Raw genomic sequence first — 15,599 nt, forward strand, 5'->3', positions numbered from 1 at the left:
TGCTCTATATAACGTTCTTTGCTGCGAGGATTTCCGCAATCAGGACACCACTTCCGGCAGCCCCGATGATGGTGTTGTGCGACAGAATGACCATCTTGACGTCCAGAACAGGATCCTCTCTGATCCTGCCGACACTCACACCGTATCCGTTGTCTCTATCTCTGTCGAGCCGTGGCTGAGGACGGTTCTGCTCCTCCAGCACGTGGATGGCGTGTTTTGGCGCAGACGGACAATTCAGAAGAGTGGCCTCGCACTGGTAATCTCTCAGACACTGTTTGATCGCGTCGATGGAAGGCGCGCCGTTCTTAAACTTGACAGAAACGCACTCTGTGTGGCCGTCGGAAACAGCGACTCTGTTGCACTGCGCAGAAACACGGATCTCGTCGTCGGAAAGGTTCTTCACGCTGTTGCCGTCATCAGCGATCTCTCCAAGAATCTTCTTAGTCTCCCACTCAATCTTCTCCTCCTCGCCAGAAATGTATGGAACCAGGTTGTCCAGAATGTCGATGCCGGGGAACCCTGGCGAGAAGCCAGCACCCGAGATGGCCTGCATGGTGGTGGTGGTGAGCAGCTCGATCGGACCAAACTTGTCGACCAACGGTCTCAGTGGAGCCACCAGACCGGCGGTGGAGCAGTTGGAGATGCAAACAATGAAACCAGGTCTCTTCTGGCCGGCGGCAGCGGCATCCTTGACTCTCTTTTCGATGATCGCCAAGTGCTCGCTGTTGACGGTCGGCACGACAAGCGGCACGTCTTTTTCTCTGCGGTAGTTTTTCGCATTCGAGATGACAGCCAAGCCGGCCTCTTTGAACGCCTTTTCGATCGGACCGGCGTAGTCCGCATCCAAACCGGAGAAAACAACATCGCAGTCCTTGAACGCCTCAACTGTGCACTCAGAGACGACGATTTCGCCAGCAGCGGCCGGCATCAGACTGGTTTGCTTCCAGTCGACAGCGTCCTTGTACTTTTTGCCTGCGGACCGCGACGAGGCCCCCAGAACTGCAAGCTCGAACTGTGGATGGTTGCTCAAGAGCTGAATGAACCGCTGGCCAACAGAACCTGTGGCGCCCAAAACTCCTGCTTTTCTAAGTCCCATGGTGTTAGATGTCCAAGAGTGAGTAATAATTATTTTCAGATGATTTTTTTTTTCATCAGCTGAAAATATCGAGGCTACCATTTTGTAGAGAGACGATCGAGTCTCCAACGAAAAGAAAACGATCGCTGCCGCTCGACAGCGGCAAATGGTCAAACTCTCGCAGTGGCCATGCGCTAAAGATGGAGTATACTTTGATCTTCTTGTTTTTGTCCGTGTAGACCACAAAAAACTGCTGGCTATGGTGCACGTAAAAGTTCTCTTGCGTAGAGAAGCTGTGCTCGTACTCCTTGTACTCAACTAGCGGAAACAGCTGTCGTGGGTCGTCGTCGACTGCAAACAAAACCAGCTTGTTTGCTAGACCGCTCACTAGCAAATACAGCCGACTGTCAACGTGCAGAAACTGCACCTTGCGGACACTGGCGCCGTACGCATGATCGATAAATTCTTCTTTCTCCCGATAAATCTCAAGAGTCCCGTTCATGTACCCAATGGCCACCATCAGCTGGTTTTCATACAGGGTGATATCGATACTCACGGGCCCCGAGCGGACTTTTTTGTGCAACCAGCTCAAACGGCCGTGGCCCTGTAATTTGCGCTCAAAACCTACAATTCCGGTCTCTGAATCCACCCATTTCATACAAGCCACGTTCCTCGCGTCCTGGATGTGCCGAAGGTTCTTGAAGGTGTCGTCAAACTCGAGTTCCTCAATTCCGCGAGCATTGAAAACCCTGATTTTAATTGGGTCTCCTTCAATCACGTTCACGTTCCAGCCGAGTGCAACCATGCTATAGTGGCCAATGCTCTGGACCTGCAGCACTGTCTCTCGCGGCTTCGGGACGCTTTGTTTCGGAACCCAGAACGAGTTCTCGGCCAATTCAAGAGACTTCACGTTCACAGCCACCAAATAAAGCCTAGTGGCCACAAAAAGCGTCCCGCGACATTCAGCAGCCCACATGAACTGCCCCAAGTCCACAGGAGGACGCACTATTTGCTGGTTCACCAAGCACTGCATTTGGGTCTTGGTGTAGAGCGAGAGTGCAGTTTCGAGGTCAAAGTCGTCGGTCTTAAGTTTTTCCTTGTGTAGGAAGTCCAATAGCTGCAGGAACTGGCCAGTTGAAAGACACTTGCGGCCCACAAGCAGATCGTACAACATCTCTCGCCGGAACCGCTTCCCGTCAGCGAGCTCTGGTTTTCTCTCCTCGCGAATCTCTGGAGCCACTTTTTTCCACGGTTGTCGCCCCAGTTCAACGGCTGGAGGTGCCTGGGGCTGGCCCTGTTGCTTGAAATACCTTTTTTTCACTGGATCATAATAGTATCCAGGGATATTCATTAGCTAGATATTTTATTAAAATAAGGCTGTGCTCCTCTGTATCGCCAGCAGGAGTCCATCTTCAAGGCGATCTCGTAGGCAAGCAGCGCCGCCAGCAGCGCCACGGTTATGCCATAAGCTTGGTGAACTCAAGCTTGGCCGTGCTCAGACCCCGTGTGATAACTCCGACCGGCAGTCTGGGCAGCAGTAGCCAGAACTGTGGCAGATAATGGTTAAAGAAATTGCGGCCCTCGCCGGTCTCGTCCTCGATGGGCTTGTCTAGAGTGGCCCGGCTGTATGGATATAACAGGGACACACACAGTGCATGCGTGAAGTAGTAAGTAAGTAGAGTCCGATGTTCTCAATCGCTTCCTCTTAGCAAAGTCTGCAGCAGAGTCAGCACAAAGAATCAGCGAGGAGATGAACGGCATGTGCAGCCGGAACCAGAGCAGGGCAGTGTTTCCGGACCGTCTGCATGCGTGCACAGGATAATGGCGCGTCCCACCTTCTCAGTGAAGCCGAGGCCGAAATTGCGCTCTGCCGTGGTAGCGACGATTTTGTAGAGGAATCCGCCGATGGCGATAACATAAAACGCACCGAAGCGCTCAACCTCGTGCTGGATGTTGATGACCGTGCTGTAATTCAGCTTGAGCAGCTTCTTGGTGTAAGGGTGGTATGAAAAGCACCAGGGAGACGAATTGCAGAAACAGGTTCATGAAGCTGAGGCCAGCCTTTGCGCGCACAGGAACGAAGATGACGGGGATCCACAAGCAGCACGTGACGATTGTCAGCTAGCCGAACAAATTATTTTGGAGCCCGTCTTGGGGAACGTAGATCGAATAGACTAGCAGACTGAAGGCCAAAAAGAGACGGCACAGAATGTACGAAACCACAACAGTTGTTTTTGCCGCATTGGACTCAAGCATATGGTTTGTACCACTGGTGTACACAAGCAGGAGTGCAAGAATCCAGAGGATGTAGATTTTCTGGAGCAGGTCCTCATTGAAGTATCAGTTCGTGAAATCCTTGATATCGGACAAGGCCTCCCAAATCGGCACAAAGAGCAAAGAACTATTTGAGCATTGACAGGCCAGTGGGCTCGCGTTTAGCGGACGAGCCGGTTTGGCCACAATTCCCACATAGGGCAGATACAAGAACAGCCGCCCCTTGCCACTTCCGCCGCGCTCGGTCCATGCAGTAGAGCGTTCCGTTATAGAAGAAATTAAGCGCATCAGGCTATTAATAAACCAAGAGCGGACCACTGGCTTCTTTATGTGCTGCAAAGCGACTGCGCCGTACTTTTGCACAGGCATCGAAATCCTCTCGTCGCGGCTCTCCTGACTCGCATGGAGGTACACCAGGTAGTCCCGGAGTTCCTGGTCAGACTGCGGTACGGATTCTGAGTCAGTCACCTCGCTCTGTTAGACTGCTTGTGTGTTTGGCCACAAAAACGGTCATGTCACAAGGGCCAACGGTTAAAATTGCCCTGTAATTTCTTAAAATAATAGTGGAGAGTCTGCGGCTCGGTGATTACGACTAAAATTAAACTTGCAGGGGCGAGAAAAAAGGGTACTGGGGAAGAGCAAACAATTGTAACTGGTACCTCAAGGCGGGGTGCATGGGGTTGGAGAGGCTGAAAACAGGGCCGCGGTCTTCCTGGGTTGTCTGGGGTAATTTGTTAATTGCATCTGCGTTGGTTTAGGGGTAAGATAGTTCTTTCCTGTTTGAACGGTACACAAAACAAGGTACAGACGCGTGAGCACAATCGGGGGAAAAAACAACTGAGCCTATTTGGAGTGCGGCCGATTTTGCGAACGCGCTCGAACTTCGCCCGATTCTTAAATATGTGGCTGAAACATGTACTAGTGAAACGGGTACCTGGCAGTAGCACCTTGGGGGGTGAGCGATTTACAGCTTGACTATAGTACAGTCAGTGAAGCAGCAAAAACAATGATACTAAGCTGATTTTAAAATGAGATCGACAACGCTTAACTGCCTACTATGTACAACGTACAGCAAATTTTTTTCCGTTTGATCTTCCTTTTCGATCAGGTTTATACCGGTTTCAGCACCTCCTCACACCCGTATTGTTGAAATCTTACCGAGACAATAAATAACTAACAAATGCCTAACATATTACATAGAAAATCGCTGAGATGTTCTTCACCGCATTGTGCTGCAGTAGAACGCATCCCAATTAAATATTCAAATCTCCTGTTTTATATATTCTCGTGATGCTTTTTATCGTTTTCCATTAAAAAATCTCTCTAAGACCATCCAACGTTCCTGTCGTGAACAAAAGTCCAAACACCCTTTGCTTTATATTCGTACTCTCATTTTTGCATGTGTCGGTAACCCCGACACTCTAGCACTTCGTCATGCAATCCAATTCTTCAAGTTCACCTGACAGAGATTCCGAAGCACCAGAACGTCCCCGTTTACCTTCTTTTCAGGAGATCCAAGAGCAATTACAGTCGAGTACGGTTCTCCCTTCCCCTACTCTGCCTCCTCCACTCCCCCAGTCGCAATTACCATCCATCTCCATGCTACTGCACCACACTAGAACGGCGCCACTGCCACCTGTAACTTACACATCCTATCCTGCCTACATAGCCGAGCCAGAGACTTCGCACCAGCCACCATCATCCACACCTGTTCACCAACCTCCATCTCCTCATGAAGACTCGTCCAAGTCGACGCCCTACAGCCCAAAGACGAAATACAGAAGGACTCGCAGGGCTTGCGATCTCTGCAACCAGAAACGGACCAAATGCTCGGGCGAAATGCCCCGCTGCTCTCAATGTATCAGAACAAACAGCGTGTGTACGTATCTTCGGGAAGAGAAAAAAAGAGGCAGAGCCAGCTCGAATTATCCAAAAATAATCATCCGACGGAAACCAACCAAAAATAAAAGTCCGGAAATGAAGCACGAGCAGGACATACTACACCGCCAGTCACCACACCCATCGCCATCCGCCCTCTCGCAGCCTTTCCGGTACCCCATTCTAAATCAAGCGTCCCATGTCATCTCTCAGCTGCAAATTTCGCATTTTCTTGCAAATGACTTGATTGACTTGTACTTTCAAACTCCGTTTCCAGTCATGATCCTCAACCCAAACCAGATTCTTACCTCGGATCCACACAGAGTGCGGAAAATTAACGAGGGGTTCATTCTGTCTATGCTTCTCTGTGGAGCGGCACTTTTGCAACTCTCTCCATCACCATCTATTTCCAAAGAGTCCTCGCTAGGACTGCTAGACATGTTGTTTTTCAAAACAAACAGCTTCTTACAAAGTTCAACCAAATTGGACCACGATGACATTATCTCATACATAAATCTTGTCAGAGCATACACGATGGTTGGCGGCATTCATGAGGCCATTCAAGTAATTGACCAGGCTATCAGCCTCGCTTTAAAGCTTAAAATCAATGTCGAGGACCCATCGGAGTACCACACATTGACGGAAGAGAAGAGAAGAGCCTGGTACTGCCTGGTCACCCTAGAGGCAGAGCTTAAACACGGCTCACGTCATCCTTTCCTCACTAGAAATATGTCTAGCTCATTTTCCTCCCTATAGACTATGCGGCCTACCTGGCATCCAATTTCCGGTCGCATGGCTCGGAAAGCCGCATCACAGCCCTTCTGTGTAATCACTGTGTACAATAGCCATAGAAATTCATTCTGCACCCTCATCAGTCGCCCCCTCCGGCTGCTCTCCCTCATCGGACTCGTAGCTAATTGAATCGAGTCCCATGTACACCAGCATCAACTTCCGATGGCTCTCCTCGTCTTTGATATCGTTGTTCGGGTTGTCGTACCCTTGCGTGATCTCTTTGTTCGAGAACATTTTGCCAAAAATCGGGTCGTCCATCTTTTTGCACAGCTCTATGTTTTTCATTACGCAACGCTCTACCGTTAGATCGTTCCCAAGGTCCTTGCTAATCCGCTTCCATCTATTTTCCCAGTCCTTTCGTATCGCGTTCACAAGCCGTAGCTCCATAAACCGCGACCAGGAGTCGTTACGCGACTTGTGATTGCGTAGGTACCGCATCTGGATCGCCTGCCACGAATGTCTGCCGTTTAACATTTTTTCAATCTCTTTCCACGAGTACTTCATCTCCTCCTTGTAGTATACAATAGCTTCGTCTTCGGCCTTGGTCCAGGCACGTGATCGCGTCTGCGAGTCGTTTACCACGGGGAAACCCGGCGAGATGAAGGTCGAAGCGCTCAAATCGATCTTCGATGCCTCCTGACCTTCTTGCTCCTTGCGTATGTCGTCTGTTTCCGCCTGCGGCATATGTTCATCTTTGATGGCATTCTCCGGCTCCGACGCGTCCACCTTCGGCTTTTTTTCGCCTTTGTCCAGCTGCTCTTTCATTTGTCTTTTCTGTTGCACACGTTTGTGATACAACTCCACATCATTTGAAAGATGTGCCAGCAGATTCTGTGTGCTTGCGGGTCCCGTCTCGTTCTTGTCGACAAACTGCTCCGTCATGTCGAAACAACAAATTTTCGTGTTGTAAAAAAACACAACTCCTGTGATGTCAGACGCCGTTACCCGGCCACTATGTCTTCTTGATGTTGAACCTGCTATTTGCTGGTCGGGAGACGCTCTGGCCCGCAGAATGGCTCCCACGAGTTGATGAAAAACGTGATGTGATGCTATGAGCAGTTTTAGATGCACTGCTATTTGTCGTAGTGCGTCTAGGCAAGGGAGCTTGAGGAATGCCATTGGAAGACGGCTCCGATGACTTCTGTGGACTGAACCGCGACGTTTTGATCTTTGGTATATGCTCCACTTGGCCCATTATTGCATGATTGGTTTCGCGGATCCCCGATTGGATCTTGTCAAGTGACAATCGGTGTTGAACGATTTTATTGTGGTGATCCGGCTCCAGCCATTCAGGAGGCTGTAAGCCTCGTTCTCGGAAGTACTTCACCATAGTCACATGGACCACAGTCTCGTTTTCGTGCTTGCCGTCTTTCTCTTCGCGTCGGATCGACGTCTTAATATCAGACGAGATCTCTTTAAATTTGCGGAACATGGAAAATATATAATAATGTAAAATTAATTATCCCCCTTTTTAAACAAAAGATCTATCAAATTATGAAATTTCTTACAAAGTCTTTTCGGTCAGGTAGATGTTGTACTCATCCTTCAAGATCTTCATGATAGGGTCATTGATCTCTGGAGTCATTGGAGCATAGAGGCCTGGGCCTGGGAAGGCACCCTTCAAGACTTGCAAGACAGCAACGGCACAAGGAACACCAACCAGCTTGGCCATTGAGGAGTAACCGCCAGGAACACCATAGTCGACCAGGGTAGAGGTTCTAGTCTCGGTCTTGCCGTCCGCCCACTCGATGCCGAACTTGTGTTGCAAAATGACCATGTCTCTTTCGCCCTCTTCGTACTGCATCAGCTCCTCAAGAGTGGCGCACAGGGTGTCCAATGGATTGCCGGCAGGAGTAATTTTCTTGTCGGAGAACAGGCCGAGCCACTTGAGACCAGCCAAAATTCTCTCTCTGTCGGCCTCGTCCTTGAACTTGGTTAGAGAGTCAATCTTGGCAACAATGTCCTTCTCAGAAGGAGAGGCAGCTCCAATGTACTTGGAAACAGCCTCATTCCATGGAATAGGCTTGGAGAAAATTTCATTTGGATCCTCTTTCAAGAATCCCATGTCGACAAGAACCTTGACGAACTCTGGGAATCCCTGGAATCTCAAAGTGCCTCTAATAACGGTCTGGGCCTCAGGGATGCTGTAGAGCTCCTTGTAAACAGTGGAGTCTCTGTTAGGGTAGCAGACCAGCGCGTATCCCGGATAGATGAAGTATGGCTTGGCAGAGGCCATCAAGTCCTCGGAAGCAATCTTCTCGACCTTGCCATCTTTCCAGTATGTGGCTTGATTTCTCAGAGCAAGGAGAACACCTCTGGAAGACCACGAGAACTTGTATCCCAATGGATTGTCAGAATTTTCTGGTGCTGGCAGACCACCGCAGTACGACAGGAAAGAGGTGATCTTACCACCGGCCTTGTGGACCTCGTCGATGGTCTTGACGGCGTACAAGTGGTCGATACCTGGGTCCAGACCGATCTCGTTCATCACGACAATGCCGGCCTCCTTGATGGCTGGCTCCAACTCTCTCAGAGCAGGGGAGATGTAGGAGGTGGTGACGACGTTGGTGTGCTTCGACTTGATTGCAGCCTTGACGACGGCAGCGTGGTAGATGTATGGGATCAAAGAGATCACCACATCGTACTTATTGACCTCAGCGTCCAGAGCATCTTGGTCAGTAACGTCCAACGACAATGCGTTGGCAACAGAGCCTGCCAATTCCTTGGCTTTCGAGAGAGTTCTGCATGCGACAGTAACTTCGATGTCTTTCTGTTTAGCGAGAATGTCGACAGTTGGCTTGGCGACGAAACCAGAGCCGAGAAGGAGCACTTTCTGAGTCATGGTTGAAGAAAGATATGAAAATTGCAAAGTGGAAATTTTATGCGAGGTCGAAGGTGTGCAGGCGGTTTTTTACCAAATCAACCAGTCCGCCAACGCGCATACAATTAGTTCTGAATCGGTCATGGCAAATTTATTAGGCTTATTATTTCTACCTATCAAGTTTTTTATCAGGCCTCCTGCTCCCACCTTGTTCTCAGCTCAATAAACCAGGCCGGCAAGTTCTCTTCCCTGGGCAGCCTCACGCGCACCGACGCCGTTCCTGCCGGCTTGTAGAAACTCACTCCTGAGTAGCTGATGCTTTGTTGTCTCTCCTGTCTGTGCTTCCGTTTCTGGCGACGCATCTCCACCATTTTGAGCAGCGTCTTCGGGATCTGCGGCGACGTCGATACAGACAGGTGCGGGCTGATACTCAGGTCTTTCTCCAGGCTCTTTGGCTCCTCAACCACCGTGGTCTCCTCGTCCTCGTCGTCCTGATCCGCCATTCTCTCGTAAGGCACCAGTTCGATGTTCACAAGCTCCAAGTAATTTTCCACCGCATAGTTAGCCTTGTTGTTGGCAAAGAGCCTGTATTCATTGGAAATACTCGAGTAGCTCCATCGCTGGATACGTCTTAGCAACCCGATCACTACCTCGCTTCTGTCCACCAACAGACAATCGTGGTACGTCTGGTAGTCCAGAAGGATCTGGAATGTCTCTGCCACCAATGTCGGCCTCAAAACCATCCAATCCTGGAACCGCATGCTGTCGGTATCTTCAGGAATGACACTGGACTCCTTTAGGTGGCACAGGCGCACATGGTTGTCCTCGATATACTGATTGATTGCGCGAGGCGGTTTTTCCTCATCGAGCCAAACAATAGTAGACAGCCCAAGCGTTTCCAAAAAAGGGGCGTTGATGGCGTCGAGCGCCGAACAGCGATAAAGACCGTCCTCGACAAACGCAAAGTTGTCTGGAGGCACAAGCATGAAATAATTATTTTTATTTATATATTATTATTTTCCTATATGAATATTATATTTATCCACCCTGATCTAGGGATCGGCGGTGCAGAGAGGCTTGTTGTCGATGCTGCAATGGCCCTGCAACCTGGGAATCAGGTCACTGTGTATACATCTCACTGCGATAAGTCGCACTGCTTTGAGGAGGTCGCCTCAAATCGGCTGAAGACAAAAGTGCACGGGGATTTCTTGCCAACGCATATTTTGGGAAAGTTTGCGATTCTGTTTGCATTTCTGCGCCAGTTGTACCTGGTGTCTGTGCTGGTGCTCAATGGGACCCTCAAAAAAACTGACGTGGTGTTTGTCGACCAGCTATCTTACTGTCTTCCATTGATCTACCTATTCAAGGGTGCACAAACAAAGATCATATTCTATTGCCATTTCCCAGATAAGCTGCTTGCGTCTCACTCGGGGCTGATTAGAAAAATCTACAGGCTGGTATTTGATACTATAGAAGAGTTTTCAATGAGGTTCGCAGATAAGGTACTTGTCAACTCAGAGTTCACGAAAAAGACGGTTGAAAAAGAATTCAAAAGCCTGAAAACCGAATTTTTCAACGTGGTGTATCCCTGCGTAGGCGATATTTCCCTAGAAGAGGCGTCTCTCAAGGAGGTGGACAACTTTTTCAAAGAGAGTCCATTCTTCCTCTCCATAAATCGGTTCGAGAGAAAAAAGAATATTTCTCTGGCAATCAGAAAATACCACGAGTTCGTCACCAAGACCGAATCCAATCATAAGCTCGTCATCGCAGGCGGGTACGACCCCCGTGTGTTCGAAAATGTGCATTATTTGATAGAGCTCGAGTCACTTTGCGAAAAACTTAGCCTGCCTTCGATCACCATCAGAGGAAAACTCATTGTGGCTCCTAGAAACACACAGGTTTTTTTCCTGCCTTCGATCAGCAGCGCCACCAAAAATGCGCTTCTTGCCAGATCTCAGCTGCTGATATACACGCCCTCTTTCGAGCATTTTGGAATTGTTCCTGTTGAGGCTATGAGACTTGGAAAACCAGTCCTTGCGGAAGCTACCGGCGGCCCTACCGAAACTGTTGTGCCGTATGACCACAAGGAGTTCACAGGGTACCTTGTCGGGCTTGTGGAAGACCGCTGGGTAGAGTACATGGAACATGTCCAGACGTTAACGGAAACTGACCTTACGCAACTTGCCAAACGGGCCCAGGACCGTGTCGAGAAGCTCTTTTCGTCTAAGGCCATGGCTCTCAGCCTGAACAAGGCGATCAAGGAGTGCAAGCCAACGAAACGTAACGGCGAACTGGTATTGTTCGCGTTGGTGGCATTAAGTTTGGGAGCTACAGTCAAGTTCGTAAAGGGCGCATGATTTATTCAGACTATAGAAGAGCCATCACTCCGTGTCGGTTACAATAACCTCCTCCTCGCGCCGCTTAAGCGAACGGAACCAGTCCAGAAGAGTCTTGAGTTTCTCCATGGTGATCGGATACTCGATGATATAGTCAAAGACACCCGTGTTGACTGCATCGCGGTAGAAAGATGTCAGGGCAACACATATTGTTTCCGAGTTAGCAGTGGAAGTATGTTTGATTAGCTTGACCAGGTCCGGACAATCGAGCTTGTGGAGTTCTGTCGAGGTCAGGATCAGATCGAATTTTATGTCTGCGGTGGCACGTTTGATTAGCTCAGACCCAGAAGAGACAGCAACAACGTCACAGCCAAGACGGTCGAGGTTGTTCTCGATAGAGTAACGGTGAATAGGAATAGGCTCGCACAATAGAACGTCGAAGTTAATCATCATGTTCTGTAGCGCATGCGAGGCTTCGTCTGTAGCAGACGACGAAGTGCGAAGTGCTCGTTTCGATGATCGTTTTCTTCTTTGGTACAAGTGACCTGAGCGGTCCTCGTTATCGGATGAAGAAGGTGAGAAGTCACTCACTGTCCTGGAGAAAGACTTGGACAGCAAACGCGCAGCAGGGGAGTTTGAATCGGTGCTGTATCCCTTCCTGTGCACTGCACGGGAAACAGGAGACCCCTGTTTCATCTCATCAGAAACATCACTAGCCAAGGACGCGTGGCGCAGAAGAGGCGAGATTTTCTCTTTCACAATACTCGGAGACGATGGGCGTTTGAAGGGAGTCAAGAGTTGGCCACTGGCAGAAGACAGACCACGCGGACGAGTTGCCAGAGGAACAGTTGTGGCACCAGGAGTAGCAGGTGCCGAGGGTGAGCTTTCCATAGAGCTTGGGGACGGCGCAAAGTGTTCGATATGCTCATTTTTCAGTCTGTTGATGACGTCCTTATTCTGTTTCTCCAGCATAGCAAGGTTTCTGAAGTGGAAAGAGCCAAATTCGGAAGAGCCGCCGCTATCGTTCAGTCTTGAGCCTCTTCTTTCTCTCTTTCCCGTCACACAGCCTTTGGAGAAACTGGTTTTGGGTGAATCGAGCGTGGTTGAAGAGGAACTGGAGGTGACTGGCAAAGTGTTTGCTTCCAGTGTTGCTTCTGGATTGTCATCCTCATTGAGCTCATCCTGAGGGAATGCGCTGAGCTGTGCTCCTCGGTCGTCAAAGTACTCAGTGGATTCCGGGTCGACGCTGCTTGGAACAAACGAGGCCTCCTCAATGAATAGCGTATCCCAGTTGATGCCTTTGAAATAAGGATGCTGCATTATTTCATGAGACCCACCACTTCCAAGTCTCTGGGTTGGATCTTTCACAAGCAGCTGGGTAATTAGGTTTTTGGCAGCAAAAGAGCAATACTCCTGAAATTCATCGGGAGATAGATTTGGCCATTGGATCTGGCCGTGGAGGATATTTTCAAATACTTCCTTTGGACTGTTTCCCGCGAATGGAGGAACCCCGAACAAAAACTCAAACAGGATGCATCCAATAGACCACCAATCACTAGCTTCATCTTGGCCCAGACCGGCAACCGTCTCGGGTGCTAGATAATCAGGCGTTCCGACAAACTTTCGAGTCTCTGCTGATTTCTGAGGATCGAAGAGAGCATAATTGGTAATTTCAGTTTGTGTGTCCTCCTTATTCAGGGCGAAGTACGGTTGCAACGTTGATCTTCTGGTCAGTGGGCGTAGCAAAGGAGAAGAGCTGCCACTTCCAAGAGTAACGGGCTCGACCTCCTCAAAAGCAGGCAGTGTGCTTGTTGTCGGTGTAACAAGTGGCGAACATGGCGATAGCGAAAACGGAGTGATGCTGGCGGTTTTCTTGGTCACCAACGAAGCCGCTTGCGGATTGACAAACGGATCTTCAATGACATCCGAATGAGGGTCTTTCTGTCTTTTGACCAGTCCCATTCGACTAAGACCAAAATCTGTGAGCTTGATATGCCCGTTGCGATCGATAAGCAAATTATCTGGCTTTAGGTCACGGTGGACGATACCCCGGGAATGCAAGTCGTCAACACCAACAATCACCTCTGCAATGTACCTCCGCGCCCAGATTTCAGGCAGATAGCCCATATTCTTCAAAAGGGTAGCCAGATCACCCCCGTTGAGATATTCCATCACCAAGTACAAATAATTTGTACTCTGGAACGTTGCAACAAGTTGAGCCACATATGGCGAGTTAGCTTGCGCCATCAAGATGGCCCTCTCGGCTTTCACATTTGTAACCTGGTTCTTGGCCACCATATCTGCTTTCTTGAGCACCTTGATAGCAAAGTATTCTCCTGTCAACCTCCTCTTGGCAAGGAACACAGAACCAAATGCACCTTTGCTGATGGGCTTGATCACTTCGTAGTCTTTGATTGAAGGGGCGCTCTGTTTAGAACTCTGAGGCACGAGCAATGGCGATAGCTGTGGACGGTCAACAGCAGAAGAAGAAGATGACGGGACTTCAGTCGATAAGAAAAGCGGCGAGGATATTGGCGTGTTTGATCCCGATCCAGAATTGACACTAGGGCGCTTCATGTGCGCTTTTGTGTTGCGTTGGATCGAGCTCATAGGAAGCATAATACTAGGAGAAAGCGGTCTGCGAGGTGAGTTGTATCCAGGAGAGTTATTGCGTTGAATTGTCTTGGCAGACTCGTCCCCAGAAACACTGATTGCTGGTGTCAAATGGCCGTCAGACGCTGGAGAAAAAGTACCAGTACTAGAAGACACCGAATTCAGCCGCAAATCGCTCTCTGTCTCCAAAATGTTTCCTGATTGTAGCTTGGAAGCGGGCCTTGGAGACTGGATATGCAGAGGCTCTTCCAAAGCGTCTTCTTGTATTTTTCGAATCGTTTCCTTGACAACATTCAGGACCATCTCGTCGGTCTCTTTGGTAATTTTATCCACATATTGCAGTATGTGAGCGTACCTCTCAATGGACTCAATTTTCTGTTTGACAACAAAGTCGGTGTCCTCGGTAAGCAGCTTTATAGCTTGGTCGCTGGACTCGGGAACTTCGATTGTGTTTAAAGTGGCAAGCGCACGTTCACTGTCGGGAGAGAACGAGATTGTGTACTCATCAGACTTTTTGTCGTTGGTGCGGATCTCTCCAGGATTTATCTTCAAAGCTTCATCGCAGTACTGGATAAGAATATCCAGATTTTTGAACGGGAACCTTCTGGCGGGGAGCAGACTGCCCACACTTTTTCGGCGTATCAAACTTCCAGTTTCGTTTGACGCGGAAAGAGGAATAGAATGGCCTTTGTACTCGGTTATCGACACAAAGCTCCCTGAGGAGCTGTTGGAGGAGCTGCTGCTGCTGCTGGATACCGAAGAGCTAGAATTCATAGGGACCAAAGGCGGAGTTTTCGAGTTTTGCAACTGTCGTTTGGTGAGAGTGTCAAGGACATTTTGCAACAGGTTCCTATGCTCGCTGAGTTCTTCCTGTTTTTGTTGCACGGTATCCTCTGCACGGTGTTCCACTAGGCATAGCTCTGTATGACATTCCAACCACCAGTTAGGCACTCGCTGCTCGCATATGCGACACAGCTCCTGGGCCGGAGGCGGCAGGTTTTCCTCGTCAGTTATGCCCATGTCGGTCAATTGGAACAAGTATGCCTCAAACAGGTTGATTCCAAAGCCGAGCCTCAAGATCAGCTCTTCCGGAAGAGCTAGCGTTTGGCCGGCAAACGGCACCCACGGCTTGACAATCCACATTGAATGCGAGGGTTGGCGGTTTTTGTCGTGTATCAGAACGCCCTGAGCTTCCAGCTCGATACAATTGCCGTCTGTCGATATGCTGGAGTTTTCCGAGTGCACACTCACGGAGTCATCGTCAGAAACTGAGGAATCGGTTTCTTGATCGGTGTTTTCCGATTCTCTTGAGGCGTTTTGTAGATTCGTCGCAACAATAAATCTCACGCGGTAGGTGTCGTCATCGGTCATCATGATGCTAGTGGCCTTGTTAAAGACCTGCTTGTCCTCGATTTCGCCCAGTATTATATTGCTCAGAGGGCGCCCTATAATCTTGCTAATTTTCGTTCCCACTGTGGACTCCCAGGTCTTGCTTAGGAACTTGACGTTGCAGTCCAGGTCGAGCTCCATCACGGCCGCTGGATTGCGCGACGTCACCTGCGAAAGGTGCTCCTGCTCCGCGTGCTGATGTATTTCTCTATCTATTGAAGGACTGTCCACATCCAGAGGCGACACGGATCTCGACGGAATATGCGATCTCCCGCCCGTGTAAAACATGGAATCAAGCCGTCCACGTGGCGACGGCGTGTGGCGAGGCGACGGCGAGTCGCGAGGGTATGATTCCATAGATTAGACTAAATGGTTCTCATTAACAAGAGACAAAAAAAGATGATTGCAATTTATTTTACAC

General features: G+C 49.4%; 9 protein-coding genes across 9 annotated transcripts; 2 read left to right on the forward strand and 7 right to left on the reverse strand.

Moving 5' to 3' along the window:
• Positions 1-4: 4 nt before the first annotated feature.
• HPODL_04611 (Aspartate-semialdehyde dehydrogenase) lies at positions 5-1,096 on the reverse strand (the record flags this gene model as incomplete). The annotated part of the gene is made up of 1 exon (XM_014080949.1): positions 5-1,096. One exon carries the CDS (start codon positions 1,094-1,096, stop codon positions 5-7), a length of 1,092 nt encoding a protein of 363 aa, XP_013936424.1.
• A 55-nt stretch (positions 1,097-1,151) lies between these two features.
• Positions 1,152-2,426, reverse strand: HPODL_04612 (uncharacterized protein; the record flags this gene model as incomplete). Its single annotated transcript, XM_014080950.1, has 1 exon — positions 1,152-2,426. The coding sequence occupies one exon, from the start codon at positions 2,424-2,426 to the stop codon at positions 1,152-1,154; it is 1,275 nt and encodes a 424-aa protein (XP_013936425.1).
• Positions 2,427-5,326: 2,900 nt separating this feature from the next.
• On the forward strand, positions 5,327-5,983 carry HPODL_04613 (uncharacterized protein; the record flags this gene model as incomplete). Its single annotated transcript, XM_014080951.1, has 1 exon — positions 5,327-5,983. The coding sequence occupies one exon, from the start codon at positions 5,327-5,329 to the stop codon at positions 5,981-5,983; it is 657 nt and encodes a 218-aa protein (XP_013936426.1).
• A 99-nt stretch (positions 5,984-6,082) lies between these two features.
• Positions 6,083-6,901, reverse strand: HPODL_04614 (uncharacterized protein; the record flags this gene model as incomplete). Its single annotated transcript, XM_014080952.1, has 1 exon — positions 6,083-6,901. One exon carries the CDS (start codon positions 6,899-6,901, stop codon positions 6,083-6,085), a length of 819 nt encoding a protein of 272 aa, XP_013936427.1.
• A 70-nt stretch (positions 6,902-6,971) lies between these two features.
• Positions 6,972-7,451, reverse strand: HPODL_04615 (uncharacterized protein; the record flags this gene model as incomplete). Its single annotated transcript, XM_014080953.1, has 1 exon — positions 6,972-7,451. The coding sequence occupies one exon, from the start codon at positions 7,449-7,451 to the stop codon at positions 6,972-6,974; it is 480 nt and encodes a 159-aa protein (XP_013936428.1).
• Positions 7,452-7,523: 72 nt separating this feature from the next.
• HPODL_04616 (Saccharopine dehydrogenase [NADP(+), L-glutamate-forming]) lies at positions 7,524-8,861 on the reverse strand (the record flags this gene model as incomplete). Its single annotated transcript, XM_014080954.1, has 1 exon — positions 7,524-8,861. The coding sequence occupies one exon, from the start codon at positions 8,859-8,861 to the stop codon at positions 7,524-7,526; it is 1,338 nt and encodes a 445-aa protein (XP_013936429.1).
• Positions 8,862-9,028: 167 nt separating this feature from the next.
• HPODL_04617 (uncharacterized protein) lies at positions 9,029-9,826 on the reverse strand (the record flags this gene model as incomplete). The annotated part of the gene is made up of 1 exon (XM_014080955.1): positions 9,029-9,826. One exon carries the CDS (start codon positions 9,824-9,826, stop codon positions 9,029-9,031), a length of 798 nt encoding a protein of 265 aa, XP_013936430.1.
• Positions 9,827-9,865: 39 nt separating this feature from the next.
• HPODL_04618 (Alpha-1,3/1,6-mannosyltransferase ALG2) lies at positions 9,866-11,197 on the forward strand (the record flags this gene model as incomplete). The annotated part of the gene is made up of 1 exon (XM_014080956.1): positions 9,866-11,197. One exon carries the CDS (start codon positions 9,866-9,868, stop codon positions 11,195-11,197), a length of 1,332 nt encoding a protein of 443 aa, XP_013936431.1.
• A 24-nt stretch (positions 11,198-11,221) lies between these two features.
• Positions 11,222-15,535, reverse strand: HPODL_04619 (serine/threonine-protein kinase RIM15; the record flags this gene model as incomplete). The annotated part of the gene is made up of 1 exon (XM_014080957.1): positions 11,222-15,535. One exon carries the CDS (start codon positions 15,533-15,535, stop codon positions 11,222-11,224), a length of 4,314 nt encoding a protein of 1,437 aa, XP_013936432.1.
• Between the last annotated feature and the right edge of the window lie 64 nt (positions 15,536-15,599).

Source organism: Ogataea parapolymorpha, chromosome II (assembly GCF_000187245.1).
Source record: "Ogataea parapolymorpha DL-1 chromosome II, whole genome shotgun sequence".
Lineage (NCBI taxonomy): Eukaryota > Fungi > Ascomycota > Pichiomycetes > Pichiales > Pichiaceae > Ogataea > Ogataea parapolymorpha.